Source organism: Malania oleifera, chromosome 1 (genome assembly GCF_029873635.1).
Source record: "Malania oleifera isolate guangnan ecotype guangnan chromosome 1, ASM2987363v1, whole genome shotgun sequence".
In the NCBI taxonomy this organism is placed as follows: domain Eukaryota; kingdom Viridiplantae; phylum Streptophyta; class Magnoliopsida; order Santalales; family Ximeniaceae; genus Malania; species Malania oleifera.
The window spans coordinates 19,456,054-19,476,762 of record NC_080417.1 but is presented as its reverse complement, the minus strand read 5'-3'; the positions used below and the strand labels follow the sequence as shown (position 1 = coordinate 19,476,762).

The following is a 20,709-nucleotide window of genomic DNA, read 5'->3' as shown; positions in this document are numbered from 1 at the left end:
TATAATATTATCACAAAATGTTATGACACATAATATTCACAAAATGATATAAGAATATACTTAAAATGTACTATTATCATGCAGTATGATAATTCCTTGTTACAATATTGAAAATATAAAACTATATTATTACGTCACAACAATATAATTTTATTACATTAAGTTATGATAACATAATTGGTTACGATATCATATAATATTATGTATGATAAATCCTATAACGTAATGTTATAATAGTGAAATATAAATAGCAAGTCAGGGAGGCTATTTTTCTTACTCATATAATTATATGTGCTGCATTGGGTGCAGATGGGAAGTGGTGGAAGTCCAAAAGAAGTGATAAGGTTTAGTATAACCCATTTCCAATCCCCTGGGAAGGACTACCGGCTAAGTTTTGGAGAGTTGAATCCAACAATTAAGCAGCAGCAAGGATGGAGCAACCTAATGGATGGCAGTAGGCCATTAGCTATCTAGCCAGCTTACCCTCTCATAAACACATGTATCGACTACCTACTATACTCTCTTATCCACTAGTTCTCAAATTTTGTGGTCGATGAATGCATGCTCTTCAAAACTTAGCCGGTAGTCCTTCCCAGAGGATTGGAAATGGGTTATTCTGAACCTTATCACTTCTCTTGAGCTTCACCGCTTCCCATCTGCACCCAACAAACCATAGTAAGAAAAAATTAACGCTAGCCTATGAAGTTAAAAGTCTGCTCAATTTCAGTGAACATTTTTTCCTTTTTCTACTTTCACGTATCCCAATAATTACAAAAATGGCCACCTTGTTTTTCAGTTCTCCAATATTTATAATAAAACTTAAAAAACAATAGAAATATGTTTTTCAACTTTCCTATACAAATTCAAATGCTTGAAAACAAAGTGCAAATATGCAATATTTGAAAACCTAAAAATGAAAAAGAAAAACAGGTTTCCGCAGCTGAACAAGCTCTAAACATTTCCTTTGCTGGTGCCACCTACACATATTAGAGCTTGTGAAATAATGAAAAGTACGCCCAGTTCGGACACGAGACGATTTCTTCACCTAATTCAAATCAGCATCCAGTTATCATAGACACTTCATCTGCTGGAATCAAATCCTTCAATCATCCTCACAAAATCTCAGAAATCTGCGAGTATAATGACCATGTTTCAGTTTTATCGACCAAGTTTTGCAAACTGCAAAGCCAAGTCTTAAAGCAAACAATGAACTTACATGTATGGGCATCTCAGCGATAACAAGATTGCTGCTTTCTTCAATGCATTTGAGGGTGACAACTTCACCACCAACAACCATGTTGATCACTACTCCATCTGCACATGGCAACAACAAATTACGTACAAACATTAAAAACCATGCAGAGTCATGCAATTAAAAAAGGATTGATGCATTGATGGACCTGGTGCCAAACAAGCTGCCATGCGCCTTGAATATGTTTCCTGCAAGCAAGCATCAACCATAAGGAGAAACTGGAAGAACTTGTGGATGCACAGTAATATTGGCAATAACAAGGAATGTCGAAAGCACGAAGACATCAGAATTAGCACTCAATATGTAGGACCTCAAGGTCTTTAGCCTTCTGCAACCCTGACTGTGCATTTGGCAAAAGACACCTATGACTAATCAAAAGACACCAATATGAAATCAAATCATATGACAAAAAATTCGAACAACTATTATGGTGGGGACAACTGTAACAGATGGAAGGTAACTTTAAAAGTGGCAGGGAAATTTGTTGTTACATACACAATTAGTAACTTAAATGATTTGTAGCAGATAAAACTTTGGATAGTGACTTCTTTTTTTTTCAAAAAAAATAAACAAAAACCCTGGGCAGGCTTACACCTGGGCACTGTTGAAAGCATCCCTGAACACCTCTCAGCACCCCACATAAAGGTAAGACTTAGGGTGCTCTGTGGTATTCCGCATATTCAACTAGTCATATGAATCATTCATTGTGTTCAACTTACAAGTTTAGTCATCAGAAAAAACTAGTTAAAACAGGATATAATAGACAAACCACAAAGTGGAGAGTAGACGCTATGTTTTAACACAGTTTCCAATTAGATATGCGTCCATGGCTCCATGCCATGCAGAGACACTTTGTTGTTGAGTTTTTTGCTATATTAAGTGCAGTATAATATTATAATTAATGCATTATTTTCCAAGTGTTCAATGCACCAGTTTAGTCCTCTGAAAAACCTAGTTAAAACAGATATAATAAAGAAACCACCCATCAGAATAGTATTCCCCGCTAACTGAATTAAGCACAGGAGCAGACACTACTAAACAGAGTTTCCAATTGTACTAGATTGTCCATGCCATGCCCAGATAACTTGTTGAAGAATTTTTTTGCCATATTAATGATACTCTAATATTATAATTAATGCATTTACTATAATATAAGAATGTATTCTAATTATTATTTTGAAAATAAAGTAGTATTAGAAACAAGAAAAATCACTTTTGATATGCATCGACTGTGGAAAAGAAAGAGAACTGAGGGAAAGAAAGAGAGATTTATATACGTGCTAAGACAGTCACATGTCGCGCACTACTAGGAAAATTTTATACGTGATTACAGGACATGCAGCAACTAATAAAGAGCCACAAGTTGCGAAATAATAATAGAACACATGGAAAACAATAGCTAAATTCTTTTCTTCTATAATATAGTATTGACGGGCTTAGAAGTCGGCCTTCAGAAAGGTGTGAAGACCCTTAACACCTTTCTGCTCTCTAAGAAACCAGCTGATTTGTTTATTCAACAATCCTTGATTTGTCAACTCTGCCAAACCTTCTGATATTCCACTATAATTTTCAAAAGTTGTTCTCTTCCAAGCATGTTTTTATCCTTGTCTATATAAACTTCTAAATTCAGAGAACAGGATAAGCTATTAAGGTCCCCACCAACCCAAGAGACTGCATAACCTTTTCAGGAATGACGTTTTCTATATGCACGTGCCCCAAGTCCCACGGCCAATTAGAGAATGGACAAGGAAAACCTGCAGGTGTCATACAATTTCTTAATGTTTCATATATGGCAGGACCATAAGGAATAAGCCAAGGGCTTCAAATTATATGTGAGGCAAGTTGATTGTATTATGATCAGATAGCATAGAGAACTTGTCCAACAATAGGTGATTATATCACTCTCTCGAGATATGCAGGCATTACTTGAAATGACCAGATGTTTTTAATTTTCATATGCACATGGAATGCCAGTGATATCTAGAATATACAGCAGAGCAAGGGACATTCATAAACAAATTTAAGGATCAACTTTGATTCTATTGATGAATCCACTTTTGTGCCACATCACTAAAAGTTGTCTAACAAACAAATCAGCAAAAAAAACACCACAAATATTGAGTCTTAGTGAAATTATATAAAAATTGCAAGATATTCTCATTATCAGCCTACGCAACAAATAGTTTGGTCCACAAGATTTTAAAAAATACACACACACACACATACATCAATTTCTATTTTGCTTTCTTCAACCTCAGGTTTCTATCTAGACAAGTGTTTTAACTTAACGCAATTCGACACAAGAAGACAAATATTAGCATTATGGGTTTAGATGAATCACTTTTTGCCATAGTCGTTCATTTCACATAATAACATAAAACAATACAAGCAACCAAAAATAATTGTTTTTGATAGATGTTCACAATTCCAGTAAGGACTAAGGCATGTGGGAAAGTCAATTTTGCTTCAGTTGAATATATTTACCCCAGACAATTGGACAAGTCTGACAAGCGTGCCATTATTACCAATTGGCTTGGCTCACTCCAAATAATTAGTCCATAAAGCATACAACAGGATCAATTTAGCGTAACGATATGAATATTTTAAAATATGCAATCCAGGCTTATCTTGAAGCTTGCCTTTAGATGAGGCCGCCTAAAACACCCCAAGGCATAGTCTAACTACCAAACTCCCAAAAGGCAAATGCATAGCATTAAGGCTTATGCTTTCGCACAAAAGGTGTTCCATCCTGCTAGTATGCCAACATACTTTTGCCTTTTTTTACTAATCCAAAGGCAGTTTCCAACAGGCTGGAAAGGATTCAAATGGACTTCGTCTGGGGAAGTGATTCTCATAAACAAAAATTTCATTTGTTAACTGGAATTCTGTTTGATCTCCAATAAGTTATGGCAGTTCAGGATTGACAAAACTTGGACTTAAAACAGTGCAACTCTTGCAAAATGACACTAGAGATTTGCGGAGCAGAATGAGGCGTAGTGGAAGAAAGTAGTGATAGCCAAGTCTGGCAGCACAGATGGAGGATGTTTGAGGCCAGTGTCTAGAAGAGCATCATGAAAGACAGAGAAGAGTTCTCCAGATATATACTGTTTGAAATTGAGAAAGGCAACAGTACTAGAATTTGGTTGGATATTTGGAGCAGTGATGCAAATTTGGAAGACAAATTTCCTGCCTTCTTCAATTTTGGCTCAACCTCAGTGACTCGGACATTAGTTCCAAATGGATTGTAATGATTGGGAACTCCCTAAAGTGGAAGATCAGCTGAGAGTTCTGCATGGAACAAATTCTGAGAGCCTCAAGGATGATTATGTCAAATGAGGGTAGGGGCGTAATTAGTTTTATTCGGTTCAGTTTTTACCAAAACCAAAAATCAAACTGATATAATTGGTTTTCTAAATTCTCAAACCAACACCAAACCAAAAAACTGTCGGTTCAACAAAAGTCTAAACTGCGGTTAAACCGGTTCGTTCAGTTCTCATCAGTTTTCTCGAATAACAGTAATGCCTAACAAAAAAAAACAGTATTTTAAAACTGGAGCTAAGCAACTAAGCCCAGCATAAGGCCCAAGGCAATAAAGCCCAGATCTAGCTCATGCACTGCGAACACGTTCAGGCTCTAGCTCACCAGCGGTGAATGTGAAGTTGGGAGGGTTTTTATAAGAGTGAGGACTCACATTTCCTCATCTAAACAATGTGGGACAAGCTACCTACTGTCAATGCTTGCCACCCCAGCCTCTGTTACAGCCTGTTCCTAGTTGAGTGTCCTACATCAACAAATAGATGAAGGGGAAGAGTCTTCTTGCTCTATAAATATTTAATCTATTATTCTTTTTTGGGTCTTAATAAAAAATTAATTAATGAAAAATAATTACAATGCATTTAACATAAATATTAAAAGAAAACATATGCATATATATATATATATATATATATATATATATATATATTGGTTTTTTGGTTCAGTCTCACAACAAAACCGAAACCGTAACCGAAAACCGAATTTTTATAAAATTATAAACCAAAACCAAAATCAAAATCGAAAACCAAATAACCAAACTGAAATGTAAAACAGTTTGATTTTGGTCCGGTGTCAGTTTTTCAGTAATTTTTGTACACCCCTAAATGGGGGTGGTGGGGGGTGTGGTGTAGACCTTCATTAGTATTATGATCCATGGGGCTGAGATCTTCCTTGGAAAGCTATTTGGATTCCTCCAGTCCCTGTGAAGACAAGTACTTTTACATTGTAAGCTACACGGGATGCTATAGTCAAGGAACAATCTTAGAATAGAGAAACTCCTTATCATCTGCTCCTACATTATAGAGTTGCCAGGAATTGTGGAGTTTTTTATGGCAATGCTTTGGGTTCATGCCAGACACTGGGAAATCTTTGTATCAGTGCTGGAACCAGGGATTCTCGTCGAGGAAAGAGAGCGTTGACAATTGCTCCTGTGTCTGTTCTGGCGTTCATGGATAGAAAGAACAGAGCTTTAACTGGGATTGAGAACTCCATGCAGGACCTGTAAACTTTGTTCAGTTGAACCTTGTTTTTTTCTATTTTTTCCCTTTTTTTTTTTTTTTTTTTCAGAAAACTGAAACTTTATATCCAGACTTTCAATCCTGAATTTTTTTTTTTTTTTGGAAATAAATTCTGTACCACTTTCTTTTTGAAATTGGGCTAGCACCCCCTTCGTGCCTTTCATACAATTGGTTATCAAAAAAATGAATGCCCGAAACGTAACCAAGTTAAGAAAACACAATATAAGTGAAATTATAATCTTAATCACTGAACTGAGTCATTTTTTCATTGACTCTAGATGAATTATTTGGATATAACTAATACAGCCCCTCACCAGGGAAGACATTTGATGCCCGGCAGAAAACTAACTGATATAAGCTTGCTCAAATCAGATTTAAAATAATATAGTGCATTTTTTTTTTTTTATAAAAAGACATTTAATATTTATTTTTTAAGTGAAAATATACAATATATTCTCTGGTGAAAAAACATACAATATATGCATAGTTATAGGATCTTATATCATATATTCTGGACAAACTAAATGTGATTTGGACATCACAATGGCATTTTCATTGTCCATCAAGAACCAACCAGAATCTTTTTTCTAGTTGTTGCAACCACCCTTCAATTTCATTTATCTAAACTTTGGAGAGACATTACACTTACTTGATTCATGTTCAAAAATGAACCAGGTATCTATTTAACCATATATAAATGCAATAGCATAACTAGAAACAAGCAACACAAGGTAGTCCAATGACTGAATGGTAAAAGCAAATATTCAACACTACAAACTTAGGGCCTGTTTGGTATTGTTTTTGCTTTCGTTTCTGTATAGTGAAGAACAGATTATGGAAACAAGTTTGCTTGCAGTGCCTGTTTTCTGTTTTTGTTGACAGTTTTCAGTTTGTGAAATCCTGAAAACCATGTTTTTTGGTTATTAGTTGTTTTGACAACATATTAATAGAAGATTTTAGTATCCAAAATTAACTTCTTCTTTTTTTTGGATTAAATCATTCATTTATTGCAGACAAAAACTTAAAATATAGCATTGTAGATGTCTAAAGAGTAGGGGATAGAATTATAAAAGTCAAGATCGTCTTAGGCCAAGAGATAATAAATGTCATTAGTGCTTATGCTCCTCAAGTAAGTTTAGCAAAAAATCTTAAAAGATAATTTTGGGAAGATATGGATAGTATCATACAACGCATATCAAGGACTAAGAAAATATTCATAGGAGGATATGAACGGACACGTTGGAAGGGCTAATGAAGGTTATGAGAGGATACATGGAAGATATGGATATGGAGACAAAAATGAGCCTAGGAAGATGATCTTAGACTTCACCATGTTATATGATTTTATTACAATAAATACCTGCTTTAAGAAGAGAGAAAAATACTTAATAACCTTCAAGAGTGGGCAAAATAAAAGTCAAATAGATTTTTTCTTAACTATGAGAGTAGATTATTTATCATGTAAGAATTGTAAAGTTATCCCAGGTGAAAAATTAACCACACAACATAGAATTTTAATCTTAGATATATGTATTAAAAAATGAATGAGAAAGGATAAAATAAGCCAATGTAAGAGAACTAGGTGGTGGAACCTAAAGGGGGAAAATATAATAAAATTTAATGATAAAATGATCAAAGATGAAGATTGGACTATGAAGGATGGTGTAGACACAAACACTTTTTGGAGTAGGATAGTTCTATTAAAAAGATAGCAAAAGAGGAAGATTCTTGAATAGCAAAGGAAGTTGGTGGTGGGATCAAGATGTCAAAAAAGTTGTAAAGACAAGAATAATTTGGTATTAAACATAGAAAAAATGTAGAAACATGAATAACTTTGAAAAGTATAGAGAGAAGAGAAAAGATGCAAAAAAAAGTTGTTGAAGTTAAACATAAATCATTTAATAATTTGTATTCTAGATTAGATACAAGAGAAGGGAAAAAATACATATTTAAACTTACTAGAGCTAAAGAAAGAAAGAGTAAGGACTTAGGTAATGTAAAATGTATAAAAAAGTGAGGATTATATTGTCTTAGTTAAGGAAGAAGACATAAAAGAAAGATTATGAAGTTACTTTAGCAAGCTATTTAATAAAACCAAGTAAAAGACTTAAACTTCGAATTGACAAATGAGGAAAAGACCAAAAATATGATATTTATTCGCAAGATTAGGGTTAACGAAGTTAAGTTTGCACTAAAAAAAGATGAAAAATGGAAAAGCTATAGGATCAAATAATCCCAATTGAAGTTTGGAAATGCTTAGATGATAACAGAATTATATGGTTAACTATTTTATTTAAAACAATTATAATAACAAATAAAATGTCAAATGAATGGAGGAAAAGCTCTTTAGTATCTATACACAAAAATAGAGGAGATATTCAAAATTGTAACAACTATCATGGAATTAAACTTATGAGCAATGAAACTATGGGAAAGGGTGATTGAACAAAGATTAAGGCTAGAAATGAAGGTCTCATAAAATCAATTTGATTTTATGCCTGAGAGATCCACTACAGAAGCTATATATCTTTTAAGAAGATTAATGGAAAAGTTGAGGAAAAAAAAAAAGGAACTTGCATATGGTACTTAGGGAAGTTCTGTGGTGGGTATTAGAAAAAAAAAAAAAGGGTGTATGTAGTAGGTATACTTATGTCATTAAGGATATGTATGGGAGTAATGACTAGTGTTAAGACTATAGGTGGAAAGACTAGAGAATTTCCAATCACAATAGATGTACATCAAAGATCTATTTTGAGCTTTTGTCTTTTTGCTTTAGTGATTGATGAATTGACTACGAGTATCCAAATTCCAAAATAAGGTTCCATGGTGTATGTTGATTGCAGATAATATTGTCTTGATTAATGAAACTAGGGGTGGAGTAGTATCTAAGCTAGAATTATAGAGAGAAGCTTTAGAATCTAGAGGCTTTAGGATAAGTATAAATAAGATAGAATATATGAAATGTAATTTAAGTAATAGTAGGAGGAATATTGGAGACAACGTAAAATTCAATGATGAAGAAATCAATCACACTAGTAGATTTTGATACCTTGGGTCCATTATGCAAGTTGAAGGAGAAATTGAAGAAGATGTAGTACATTGAGTTAAAGCAGATTAAGTAAAATGGAGAAGTGTTTTGAGTGTGCTTTGTGATCATTAAATACCCTTAAAATTTAATGAGAAGATTTACAGAACAATTGTAAGACTTCCTATGCTACATGGATCAAAATGTTGAGCAACTAAGAAACAACATATCCAAAAAGTAAAAGATGCCGAGATAAGAATGCTTAGATGAATGAGTGGTATAACGCTAAAAGATAAATTAAGAAATGAATATATTCGTGGTAAGTTAGGCGTAACTCCTGTAAAAGATAAGATAAGGGAGGGATGACTCAAATAATTTGGGCACTTGCAATATAGGCCACGTAGTGCGCCAATGAGGAAGAATGATTTAGTTACTGTGAGGGTAGTGTAAGGGATAGTGGTAGATCTAAAATAACTTAGAATGAAATAGTAAGGATTTAATAGCCTTGAATTTATTGAAAGAAATTATACCCAATTGCATAAATTGGGAAAAAATGACTCATGTAGTCAACCCACCTGGGATTTAAGGCTTGATTTTTTGTCATTATTTTTGTAAATCATTCATTTCATCCAAACTTTTAAATTAGAACTAAAATAAAATGATCATATGAATTTAAAATATAATTAAAATAAAAATTCCCATAAAATTTCAAATAAATAAATAAATTAAATTCATTTTATCCTAACTTTTTAACTAAAATTCAAATAAAATGATCAAATGAATTTAAAATATAATTAAAATTAAAAAATGCCCATAAAATTTCAAAAGAATAAAAAATAATAAAAGCCAATTTAAAAAAAAAATTACAATATCTCAATTGTCATATACAATAAGATTGTTCTTATAAAGTGAATTTTGAAATATAATAATTAAGTAAAATAACTAAAATTGTTTTTCATTACAGTATTTTTAATTTATATTACTTTGTACTTTTATTATTTTAATCATATTTGGTAAGTGTTATTTGATTCAAGATCAAAAGATTTTTTTTTAATCAAGTTTTTAATTTGTTTTAGTTTCTAGAAATATTTTTTATAGATAATAAAAGAAGCTATATTAGATAATAAGAAGAGAAGGTACAACATGCGGGGGCAAGGAGTCTGCCAAATAACAACAAAAGATCATCAAAGAAAAAGGAAAAAAGAAAGAAAGCAAAACACTCAAGATCACAAAATAAAACTATACTAAATTAACCAAGGAAACCACTTTTTAGACCCTTTCCATCATATGTTATCAAGCTCTTTAAATTCGCTAACTCTCTTTGACCCTTTATCTTTTGACTTTTGCCAACATCTAGTTGCACTTCATTTCCTCTCAAATCAATCAACTTTAAATCCATTTTATCCAAAGGGTCTTGAGTTTCTACCTCCTTCTTAGGAATCTCCTCCACCAATGTGAGCAAAATTTCACCCCTAGACTACAAATTATAAACCAGCCCATCATTTCCAAAAATAGATGCTCCATCCAAAACTTCCAGCGAGGGAGGATGAACATTAGATAAATTCCCTAGTTCGTCCCAAAAATAAAAAACATAACCATATTGTTCTCAAATCTCATCCAACAAGAAGCCCCACTATCGTCACTCTTTTAATTTGAAAAATCCCCCCATTTCTTTATCTCCTTTCCTTTACTTGCCCACGTCTTCAATACTAGTCTCATCTTTAACATCACAATCTTATTTCAAAACTGACCTGCTACTATTCTAATTTTGTTTCAAAGCTTGATCATTTGAATTTGTATCTTGGAGAGCTAGAGCCTGTGAAAGAGTCCATTATCAAAACGTAAAAAGTCCTTCCCACTCATCGACTCTTGAATACCAGGAACAGTATTTTGGGCCTCCCATTATTGGGATCCAGCAAGGAAGTGCCTGAATCACCTTGTTCCCTCACGTGGAACCCAAAAGATGTGGTCCTCCCTTAATCTCCATATTACTTCCCAGATCAGACTTACCTAAACATTGGACCTACTCAAATAATTGACCCAATTTAGACAAGACAGACGTACTCATGTACCTCCATTTTCAAGAGTTTGGGTCAAGCCTAATACAAGAAAAAAACGACCCAGCTCACTCCTCTTCATGATCTCCTCCCCAGAAAAAACCCTAGCCACCTTAGAGAGATGTGCAGCTTCCCCCAGAATCCTAGCTTCCTTTGCATTCTGGTCAGTTGATTCCAGATGAATAGCACAGGAACCTGTCTTCGAGAACCCATAATCCTTCTTTTGTATTGTACCTCCACACCTACAGCACCGCTCTTCTCTTCCGACCTCCCTATCGTGATTTTCAGATAGATTTTGACTGCTGCAAACTTCACCTTCCCCTTTTTTACCTTCTCACAGCACCACACTCCACGATCAAGGACGAGAAGAACCATCTGCAGCCTCCAAAATCCTTGTGAAATTCCTCAGCCAACCCACTGAAATCGCTCACAAAGTGACGCCACCAGTTGCACTTTGTGCTGTGGCATCCAAAAACTTCCCCACCTTTGTCCACCTAATAGACAGCCAATACTGTGTGATATCTTTACACATACATTGAAATTCCCCATCCATCCAACTGAAAACCAAAAATCCATCAGCAAACCAGGATGCAGCCTCTCGCAAAAACCTAACCCACCTGTTTCGGACAACATTATTCTCAACCACAACCAAAGACAACCCCCCCCCCCCCCTTGTCCAAGCACAGATTCTGTAGCACTCGATTCAGCATACCCAACAGCCATAAGCTTCATTGCTGCATTTGCAGATTGTTTTGTGAGAGAAGAAGAGAGAGAACAAGAAAGAGAAATAGAGACATCCCCGACCTTCCCACTCTGAACCCTGAAGATGACTTTCAAAGAAGAAGCTTTGACCTTGCTAGGGTTTTCATGAATATGAAGCTACGAACTTGCAGTCTTGCAGGCAGTAGGTTTCCACTACCTTCTAAAGAGCTTATCACTGTAGCAACTGGGAAGTACCAGAGCCAAAGAATTGAAGACGAAAATATATCTATATATATATATATATCCAATGAGTCGCTGCTTCTGGTCTATCTTTGCTGCGGCAACTCCTCCAGTCGTTGAAGCTCCACCGGCTACCTTTGAAACCCAAGGGAGATTTGTGAGAGAGAGAGGGAAAGTAATTTTGTGAGAGGGAGAGCCCAGGAGCACTGCAAGGCCAGCGTCGGAACACCTCCAGCTACCTTCGAAACCCTAGGGAGATTCATGAGAGAAGGAGATTGCCAGCTAAGGAGAATCGAAGAGGAAGAAAAATCTTCCTCTGATGAGTCGCTGCTTCTGGTCTATCTCTGCATCAGCAACTCTTCTGGTCGTCAAAGCAGCACCGGCTACCTTCGAAACCCTAGGGAGATTCATGAGAGAGGGAGTGCCAAGGAAGAGGGAATCGTAAAATTGCTAATGATAAGATCACAAGAAAATCTTAGCCTTAGTTGAAGCTGTTGAGTGAAGAGTTTATGCCACTAGTGCACATCCAAGACATCACCATTTTAGTTCTAGAAATATTAACCAAACAGGTTGCTGGTTTTAGGTTTATAGTTTCTGTATTTGTTTTTTAGTTTCCAATTCTAGTTTTTTTTTTTTTTTCTTCATAATTTTTGACAGTGATACCAAACACCTCTAAACATACAAGAGCAAAAGTATACAACTAGCTTCAGGTATGGTGAAAAAAAGGTTCAGGCAGTGCATCAATGACCATGCATAATACAAGAAAGTATGAACGAATGGATGCAATTCTGATACATTATAAGCCCTGAAAGAACAATTGCAATCCACATTACAAACTCAACATACAACAGCAAAAACATACAATTTAGCTTAGATATGGTGAAAAAAGGTGCACGTAATGCATCAATGACAATGCATAATGCAAGCAAGTATGAAAGAATGGATGCAATTCTGACATATTAGTCCTAAAGGAACAATAGGAACTCCACCTTCTTTGTTGGCAACTCATAATTTATCAGCACACGAGCAGAAATAGGAGACTCTCCTGAAGCTAGAAGTGGAAGGCAAGCATCTGTTACAATGATCATATGAGACTTCTGCTCTTCTCCCGTTTCACCATCATCCCCCGACTGATCGCTGACTTGTTGGTTCCACCTTAAAGTTGCTTTGTGAAAATTTTCTAAGACCAACATACGCTCTGCTTCAGCCAGGTCACTGTACTGAAATATCAACACAAAATTCTTGGTGCATTAGCAAACATTCACCGGCAATGGGAAACAACTAAGCAGTAACATCATCGCTGACCCTAGTACTAATGTTCAAAATGATGACAAGATACACAGCATACTTACATTGCAACAATGTGAACTACAACATATGTATCAAAGACTAAAATTCTAACACGTCTAAAAAGGAAGATACCATTTATACTCAGTAATATATGGTCCCACTGTTAAAAATTATTAATCTTAAAGAATTGACAACACAAGATAAAATGCTATATCAAGGAGTATAAAAATTATGTAGGAATTTTCTGTTCGTATTGCACCAAAATTTAGACAAATAATGTCCCTGTCCATGCAGCAAACTAAGTTTTAAGAAGGTAAAGCCCAAAAGTCAAAGCTTCAATCATAAACTAGGACACTAAACAGAATATCACAAAAAGAGAACTCACAAAACCAGCATTATATTTTAGAATATAATATGAACTGCATGTGATACACACAATAAAAAAAAAAATACTTAAGAGTGGCTGCATTATATTAGGGCCAGGGAAAAACGCACACATGCATACATGCATAAACAAAAAAAGTATGTGGCAGTGCCTCACATGTCCATGTCTATTCTCTATATGGAAAATATAAATACAGTAAAATATTTTTGTAGCCAAAGATATCCCTATCATATAAAAATAAAAAATTAAAATAAAAAAAACATCCCTAGAGAACTAGATTTAACCATATTACTCTCAGCAATGATTTCACTAGAACAATGTTCCTGCTTCAATGCGAATTTGGGTAAAATCTTAGAAAATAAGCTTAGAAAAAGAAACCATACTTGTTCAATCAGACTTTCAGACCTACCATTCAAATTTAAGTATTTAACAAGACTCCAACTAAAAAATAATAACAAAAATTATTGAAACACAGCAGAGGTTTACTAGAGGCTTCCAACCATCTTTTCTTCTTTTGGGGGGGCTGCAGCTAGACAAGAAGATTTTGATGCCCATCTCTTCCTGCAGCTACCTTACAGAATCTTTTCCAACAAATCTATCATTTTTACACACGGATTCAAGTTATCACTGCCTACTATGTATTCACATCAAACTCTTCAACCTTTCCTAAGAAATTCAGCAATGTATTCTGCCAATCTTATTTTAAAAGTTGACCATATGCTAGATGGTATTCATTCAAGGTAAGATTTAACCACAAAAAATGTTTCTTATTATTTAAATCACAAAAATATTGAAAATTCCAACCAATGATTAAGGCACAATAAAAACCATAGACACTAAAGTCACATCTTGTGCAAAACACAGCCTAAGCACTACAATATTTGATAGCTGCTCCAAAGAAGCCTATGCATCTTCTCTTAACTATTGTTATAGAAATTTTAAATTTCCATATAAAAAATTTATTTTAAATAAACAAATTCATCAATTTGGTTATACGAGAAAGAAATCGATATACACAAGTAACAACGAAGGAAAGAACATACACTCAACAAACTATTGGTGCTAGAACAAGACGATAACAAATAACTATTGGTGTGCCAAATGTGAAAACAGTATAATTTTAAAATTATCTTTCTACTTTAAAAATTAGTTTAGGTCAAAGATATTATTCAAGTTAAGAAGTATTGATTTCTAGAACAAGAGAGAGAAGTTAAGATCTATTGGTATTTCAAGTGTCGAAACACTATAATTTTAAAATTCTACTTCTGCTTTAATTAGTTTAGTTCAAAGAAATTATTCAATTTAAAAATTATTAATTTTTATTTTTTTTCATATCATTTAGTTGCCACTATCTAATTAGAAATATCTACTATAAAATATACAACATCGACACATTTATTAAACTCCTGCATTAAATTTTACAACAAATAATGAAAAAAAATCTCCAATTAAGCATGAAAGAATTAATTGCTCCATCACATAAGAAGAAAATGAAGGTTTTTGAGAAGTTTATGATTATTTGAATAGTCTTACAACAACTATTACTATTTGTTATTTAATCATCACAAAGAGGTATTTAATATTAATTTGATAGTGGATTTTTTTCAATTGCTTTTGTTGGGAGAAACAAGTTTCAATCGCATATGCTCTAGCCTACACATACTACAAAAGGTTTCTCCATGTGTGTGATGTGCTTCTACGAAGTTTAAACATAGTATATAAGCCACCAATTTTTTGTTACCACAATGGACAATTAAAAAAATCCAAATGCGGTTTACCCACTTGCAACCACTCACTTTGAACACATATGATAAAGAATGGTTGAAATCCAAATGCAAAGGAAAAACATGAACTAGCAGTCTCCGAAAATAACTAGAGTTTAATTGGCTAAGTCATGCCAATAAGCTCAAACAGCAATTTATTCTGGTTGAACAATCCAACCTAAGTATAACTGCACTCAAGTGACATATATTCTCAACCAGCACTGATTAAGACACCTGAACAACAATTCTGCAAAATGAATGCACTGATGAGCAGGAAAATTGGAAACAAACACGATACTAGATCAATTTACCATCACATTTTAGATTCCCGCAAGGAAATCACACCAACCAGAACCCATAAGCATTCATTGCTTTCAGCATAGCTCCAAATATAATTTATTTAAAACAAAATTAATTCTAATCTTTTGTTATAATCATTAACATTATGATACGAGTAAGACACAATAAATTGAGTTTTTAAATATATTATATCTCCATCTGCCCATAGATTATTTAACAAGGATATTGACATTGGGGCACCTAACTCAATGAATTCAGACCCTAAATATTTTGTCAAACACAAATACAGATTATTCAGGACGCTGACCCTTGAACAAACAAAATTGCCTTTCTGGAATCAAAAACTGAACATAAAAATTTTCCAAATGAGGACCTTGCTTTTTATCATGGCCTGGGAGAATATCCAGTCCCAAAACAGGAGGAAAAGAAAAGGGAGGGGTGCTGCCGTACTGCACTCAAAGCAACATCTACACCTAAGGCGTACAGAATAATTCAACAAAAACTCAAGAACAAAAACTTCAGTAACAGCTATCCATGCATCTCTGAATGAGCATCCACACTTGCACACACAAATTGAGGGTACAATTTATACTGAAATTCCATCTTAGAAGAAAGTAATTCATCGAAAGAAGAAAGTTGTCAACCAAATTTCAAAGGAGAATGAGAATTTCTGACAAAATATTGCATATATATAAACTGTTTCCAAATTTCCAAGGAAATTTAAAAGGAAGTAGAAAAAAATGAGAAGAAAATAATAATATACCAAAGAGGCTAAAGAAATAAAAGGGATGTTGGAGACAGCTGCGCAAACGGCATCGAGCTCGTCACGCGAGCTGCAACACAGCACCGTCGGCAGCCAGGGACGCCGTCCCGCGACGCCCAGCAGATCCACGAGCGTCTCCTGCCAATTTAGTTAGTAAATGCTCAAAAACTGAAAAAAATTACACAGATATTAGAAACAACAATTGAGAAAATCAGAAGATGCTAGAATTCCAAATAGAAATTGGTAGGAGAGACCATCTTGAACTGGAGTCTGTCGACGGCTACGTAGAAGTGACGAGCTTGACTGCAACATAAACGAATTGGATTCTTGTGAACAAACACGATGATGCGAATCAGAGGAATGAACGGTTATATGTTGATACCTGATATAAGAAGGGGGCAGAGAGGGAGAGGACGGGGCTTCATCTACCGCCATTATCACTCACTCCGACTCTCGACGACAGTACAGAAGCCGCTCGATCGCTCAGTGCCCCTCTCTCATCGGTCATTAACTTGCGAGGGAAGCGAGCCTGTTCGCTAGGGGCTGCAAAACGGGTGTACAACCGGGGGGGTTAAAACGGGTCGGATCGTAAGTGGGTCGAATCGTAAGCGGGTCGAAGTTAAACGGGTCACAACCCTATAAATCCTAACTCATCCATTTATTACAAATAAACGGGTCACAGGTTGCCCATTTAAAAAAATTAATTATTTTAAAATTTAAAAGAAAAAATTAATTATTTTAAAAATTAACTCTCATCTCTCATATCTCATCTCTCATCAGGTCTCTCTCGATGAAAGAGGAGGAATCAAAATTAGATTTTTAAATCCTGGGATTTAAAACATTAAATCAAAATCAGTCTGAAGAAGGAGACCTGGAGAAGAAGAAGAATTGCGACCGGCGAGTGGCGATGGTGAGGAGCTCTTCCTGTCGGAGCCATTTAGAAGGAGAAGAAGAAGAACTACGACCAGCGAGTGGCGATGGCGAGGAGCTCTTCCTGCCTCTTCCAGCGATGGCGATGGCGACCGGCGAGTGGCACAGCTCTCTTGCTAGAGCCTCCTATCCAAGGACTCATCAGCACACTTGAAATAAGCTTTCATCATCGTTGTCACTCATGGAGGGAGAAATTGAGGAGGCGAGTCTGGAGCCTAAAGGAGGCATCCGCGACAAGGATTAGGAATTTGGAATAATCAACAGTAGCCAAGTAAACGGGTGACCCGACTCGAACTCGGGTTGACCCATTTATAAAGGGGCGGATGACGGGTTAACCCGAATCCGTTTTAACCGAATGGGTCATGGGTGACCCATTAGGTCTGGACCTGTTTTTCCAAGCTTCTCGTCGCAATTTGACTGGCCATTTGCTCAAAATATCATTTTGTAGAAAAAATATTAAAGACAAATATTATTATAAAAAATAAATTTTATTAAGACTAGCAATGGGAACGCAGTATTTGCGTGCTCCACGGCTTTTTAAAACTTTTAAAAAATTATAAAAAAATAAATGGTATAAGGCACATCGAGATAGTTGTTAATAATTATAAAAGTATTTTGGAATAATTATAAGTAGTTATAAAGATAAATTTAATATAATTATAAGGGTATTTTGAAATAGTTGTGCGTAGTTAAATGAGTATTTTGAAATAATTATTGGTAATTTTAACGATACATTTAACATTTTAAAAAATGACACCAAAGTAAGAATATCTTTTATAGTATTAGAAATTAAATAAAAAAACATACATTTATTTAAAATAAAGTAATTTTTGAACTTAAAAAGAAAAAAAAATCATTCATTGTAAATTATTTTATTGATAAAAATAAACATATCCTTACATTTAAAAATTAAAATGAATAAACAATTAAAAGCACCAAATTAATATCATTTAACAAATAAACTTTTAACAAAGATTTGAGAATGAATTTTCAAATAAAAGTAGCATTCAAGTAGAGCAAAAATATTACTACGACGTGAATCAATCTAAGGAAAAAATTAACAAAACGTAGACCAAAATAAAAGAAATAGTTTTTGTTTCATCCTAAAGTCATTTGAGTGGGTTAATAATTAAGTATAAACTTCAATAGTAGCCATATTTTGTATTATTTTAAAATCGAAACAAGCTTAATCAAGTTGAAATTAAATCTTGAGTCTTGAGAATTAGCAAATGAATAAACAAATTGAGCTCGAGGTCAATAATTAGAGAATTGATCAAGTTCCAGTTAAGATTTAATACTAAAATATTTTGATCAAATCAAGTCAAGTTCAAATATCTCGATGTGTACTCCACCCTACTTAAATATGCACCTCGCCTAGAATTTTAAACCAAGAATCGGTAAGTAAATAAATAAAGTACAAGAGATCTCAATTCTATTGTTTTTGGAATTTGAAAAGTGTTGTGTATAAATTATTGATTTTATAAGTTATAAAGATATTAGCATAGTCAATCTTTAATTAATCTTATAAAATAATGGCTTTTTTTTATTTGCAATATAATTCTTCAAAAGCATCATGTCATTCATCTAAATTAAGAAGATGAACAAGTTGTGCAATCTTTTATATTATCATCTTTTTGTTGTTGTGTTGTGAAACATGATCTTCTTGACCTTTGATGTAGGATGGGAATTGTGACCATTTGCTTAATTTCCACATTTTTTTTATATACAATCAATATCATATATCTCATATCCCAACTCAACAGATTATAATCCACCTAGACCCGTGAGTATCAAGAATACATCTGAATACAAATGGAAGCCTAGGCAGCAGGAAACATACAACCACAATATAATAAATACTAAAACATCCATCACATTACCATAACTACCAGAGTCACTATAACCATTATATATCCATATATACAACCCAAAAATGAGATCTAGGGACATTTCCCCAAAATCTAACTGTCCCTACAAAACTTACCCTTCAAGAAGGGCAGATAACTGCTCTACATCGGCAGGACTTTTCCCGCTCTCCTATTTAGGGCTTCTGAAAAGTTTATAAAATTTAAGGGTGAGACACCTCTCAGTAAGGGAAATAAACTAATACCAGTATGTGGCAACATGAATATTTCGTGTTCTACATATACCATACATTATATATTCAGTAACTGTTTCGTCAAATCTAGGAAAACATATATATGTCAAATCATAACAGAACATAATGTATTTTCATAAGCATATTTCATCTCATATAATAATAATAACATAAAACATTCTGGTAGGTTAGCTGGCTGTTGTCATGTATTACCCTCACATGATTGGGTTGTGTGGCCCGAAGGTAAGACTTGACAATGGTTGGCCGACCACTGCCAAGTCAACAGTACAGTCTGTAAGTCCGATGGGTCTGCCTGACCTGGTCCATACACCAAGGGCGATCACACACTACTTAAAACCACATCGACCATCCAATCTCACACCACTCCATACAGCGGCGTTAACACAGATATCATAATCACGAAGACCATGGACACATAGCAATGGTACCATGTAAGTGCTAGCCTAGACCAAGCCAACCAGATTCTGATATCATATACATATAATGAAACTGTGATACACGAATATTTTGTTAGTTTTACCGTGATCCCAAGAGGGGGGGTGAATTGGTATTTTTAAAATTTAACCCTTAGGTATTCCTCCTAAGAGCAGTATGTTCACAATCCTATGGTCAATCTAATGCGAATAATATAAATATATCAAAAATTAAATGAAGTTGTTTAATTAATTGCACAAGCACCAGAAAGCAGTAAATAAAGGGTGACACGCAGATATGTTATCGAGGTTCGGCCAACTGCCTACGTCCTCGCCTTGGCTAACTAGCACAAGGATTATCACACTAATTTGCTCACTTAAACGGGTGAAGCAGCACCTATACAAACTATGTCAAATTATCATAGGGCTGACTTCAACCTTGACCAGGTCAATTAGCACAGGGCTGACCTCAACCTTTACCAATCCTTACCGGATTGGATTACCGCCCCCTCAGGCCGCGCCTAGAATCTCTCAGATATACAAACAAAAGGTACAGTATAAGGGTGCTTTCATGTAAAACACATTTGTACCACAAATGTGTACAATCACAAACACCACAGATGATGTAAAATGTAAGCTCAGTGTGGTCTAGATAGTTCAACTCTCACAACTCTCAAATATATTTTCTATCAGTGTTATACGTACGTGAGAGTGTCAACAAGCAATCTTTGTATTTCTAGATGTTCTCAATTAAGAAGCTCAAACAAAGATATCATGCAATATTCAAATATCCCAAATAGCAGAATATGTCAATCACATGAATAGTGTATATGCTTTGTTTGCAAGATATATGTAATCTTTGTATTTCAGCAAATGATGTAGGCTTAAATGGATATTGCCACAAAGATTAATATAAC

General features: G+C 34.5%; 1 protein-coding gene across 4 annotated transcripts; it reads right to left on the bottom strand.

The window, feature by feature from the left end:
* Positions 1-721: 721 nt before the first annotated feature.
* On the bottom strand, positions 722-17,501 carry LOC131157447 (uncharacterized). Of its 4 annotated transcripts, none has more exons than XM_058111632.1 (8): positions 17,202-17,492; positions 16,713-16,975; positions 16,585-16,633; positions 16,331-16,468; positions 12,819-13,049; positions 1,401-1,440; positions 1,217-1,314; positions 722-1,130 (listed from the first exon to the last, which is right to left on the bottom strand). In XM_058111632.1, exons 2-8 carry the CDS (start codon positions 16,763-16,765, stop codon positions 1,113-1,115), a joined length of 627 nt encoding a protein of 208 aa, XP_057967615.1. In that variant the 5' UTR covers positions 16,766-16,975; positions 17,202-17,492; the 3' UTR covers positions 722-1,112. The 4 variants fall into 4 exon arrangements, with proteins under 4 accessions (XP_057967615.1, XP_057967607.1, XP_057967631.1 ...); XM_058111624.1 differs by having other exon boundaries at positions 16,713-16,873; positions 17,202-17,479; XM_058111648.1 differs by lacking the exons at positions 722-1,130; positions 1,217-1,314; positions 1,401-1,440 and adding an exon at positions 2,502-3,006 and having other exon boundaries at positions 17,202-17,501.
* Between the last annotated feature and the right edge of the window lie 3,208 nt (positions 17,502-20,709).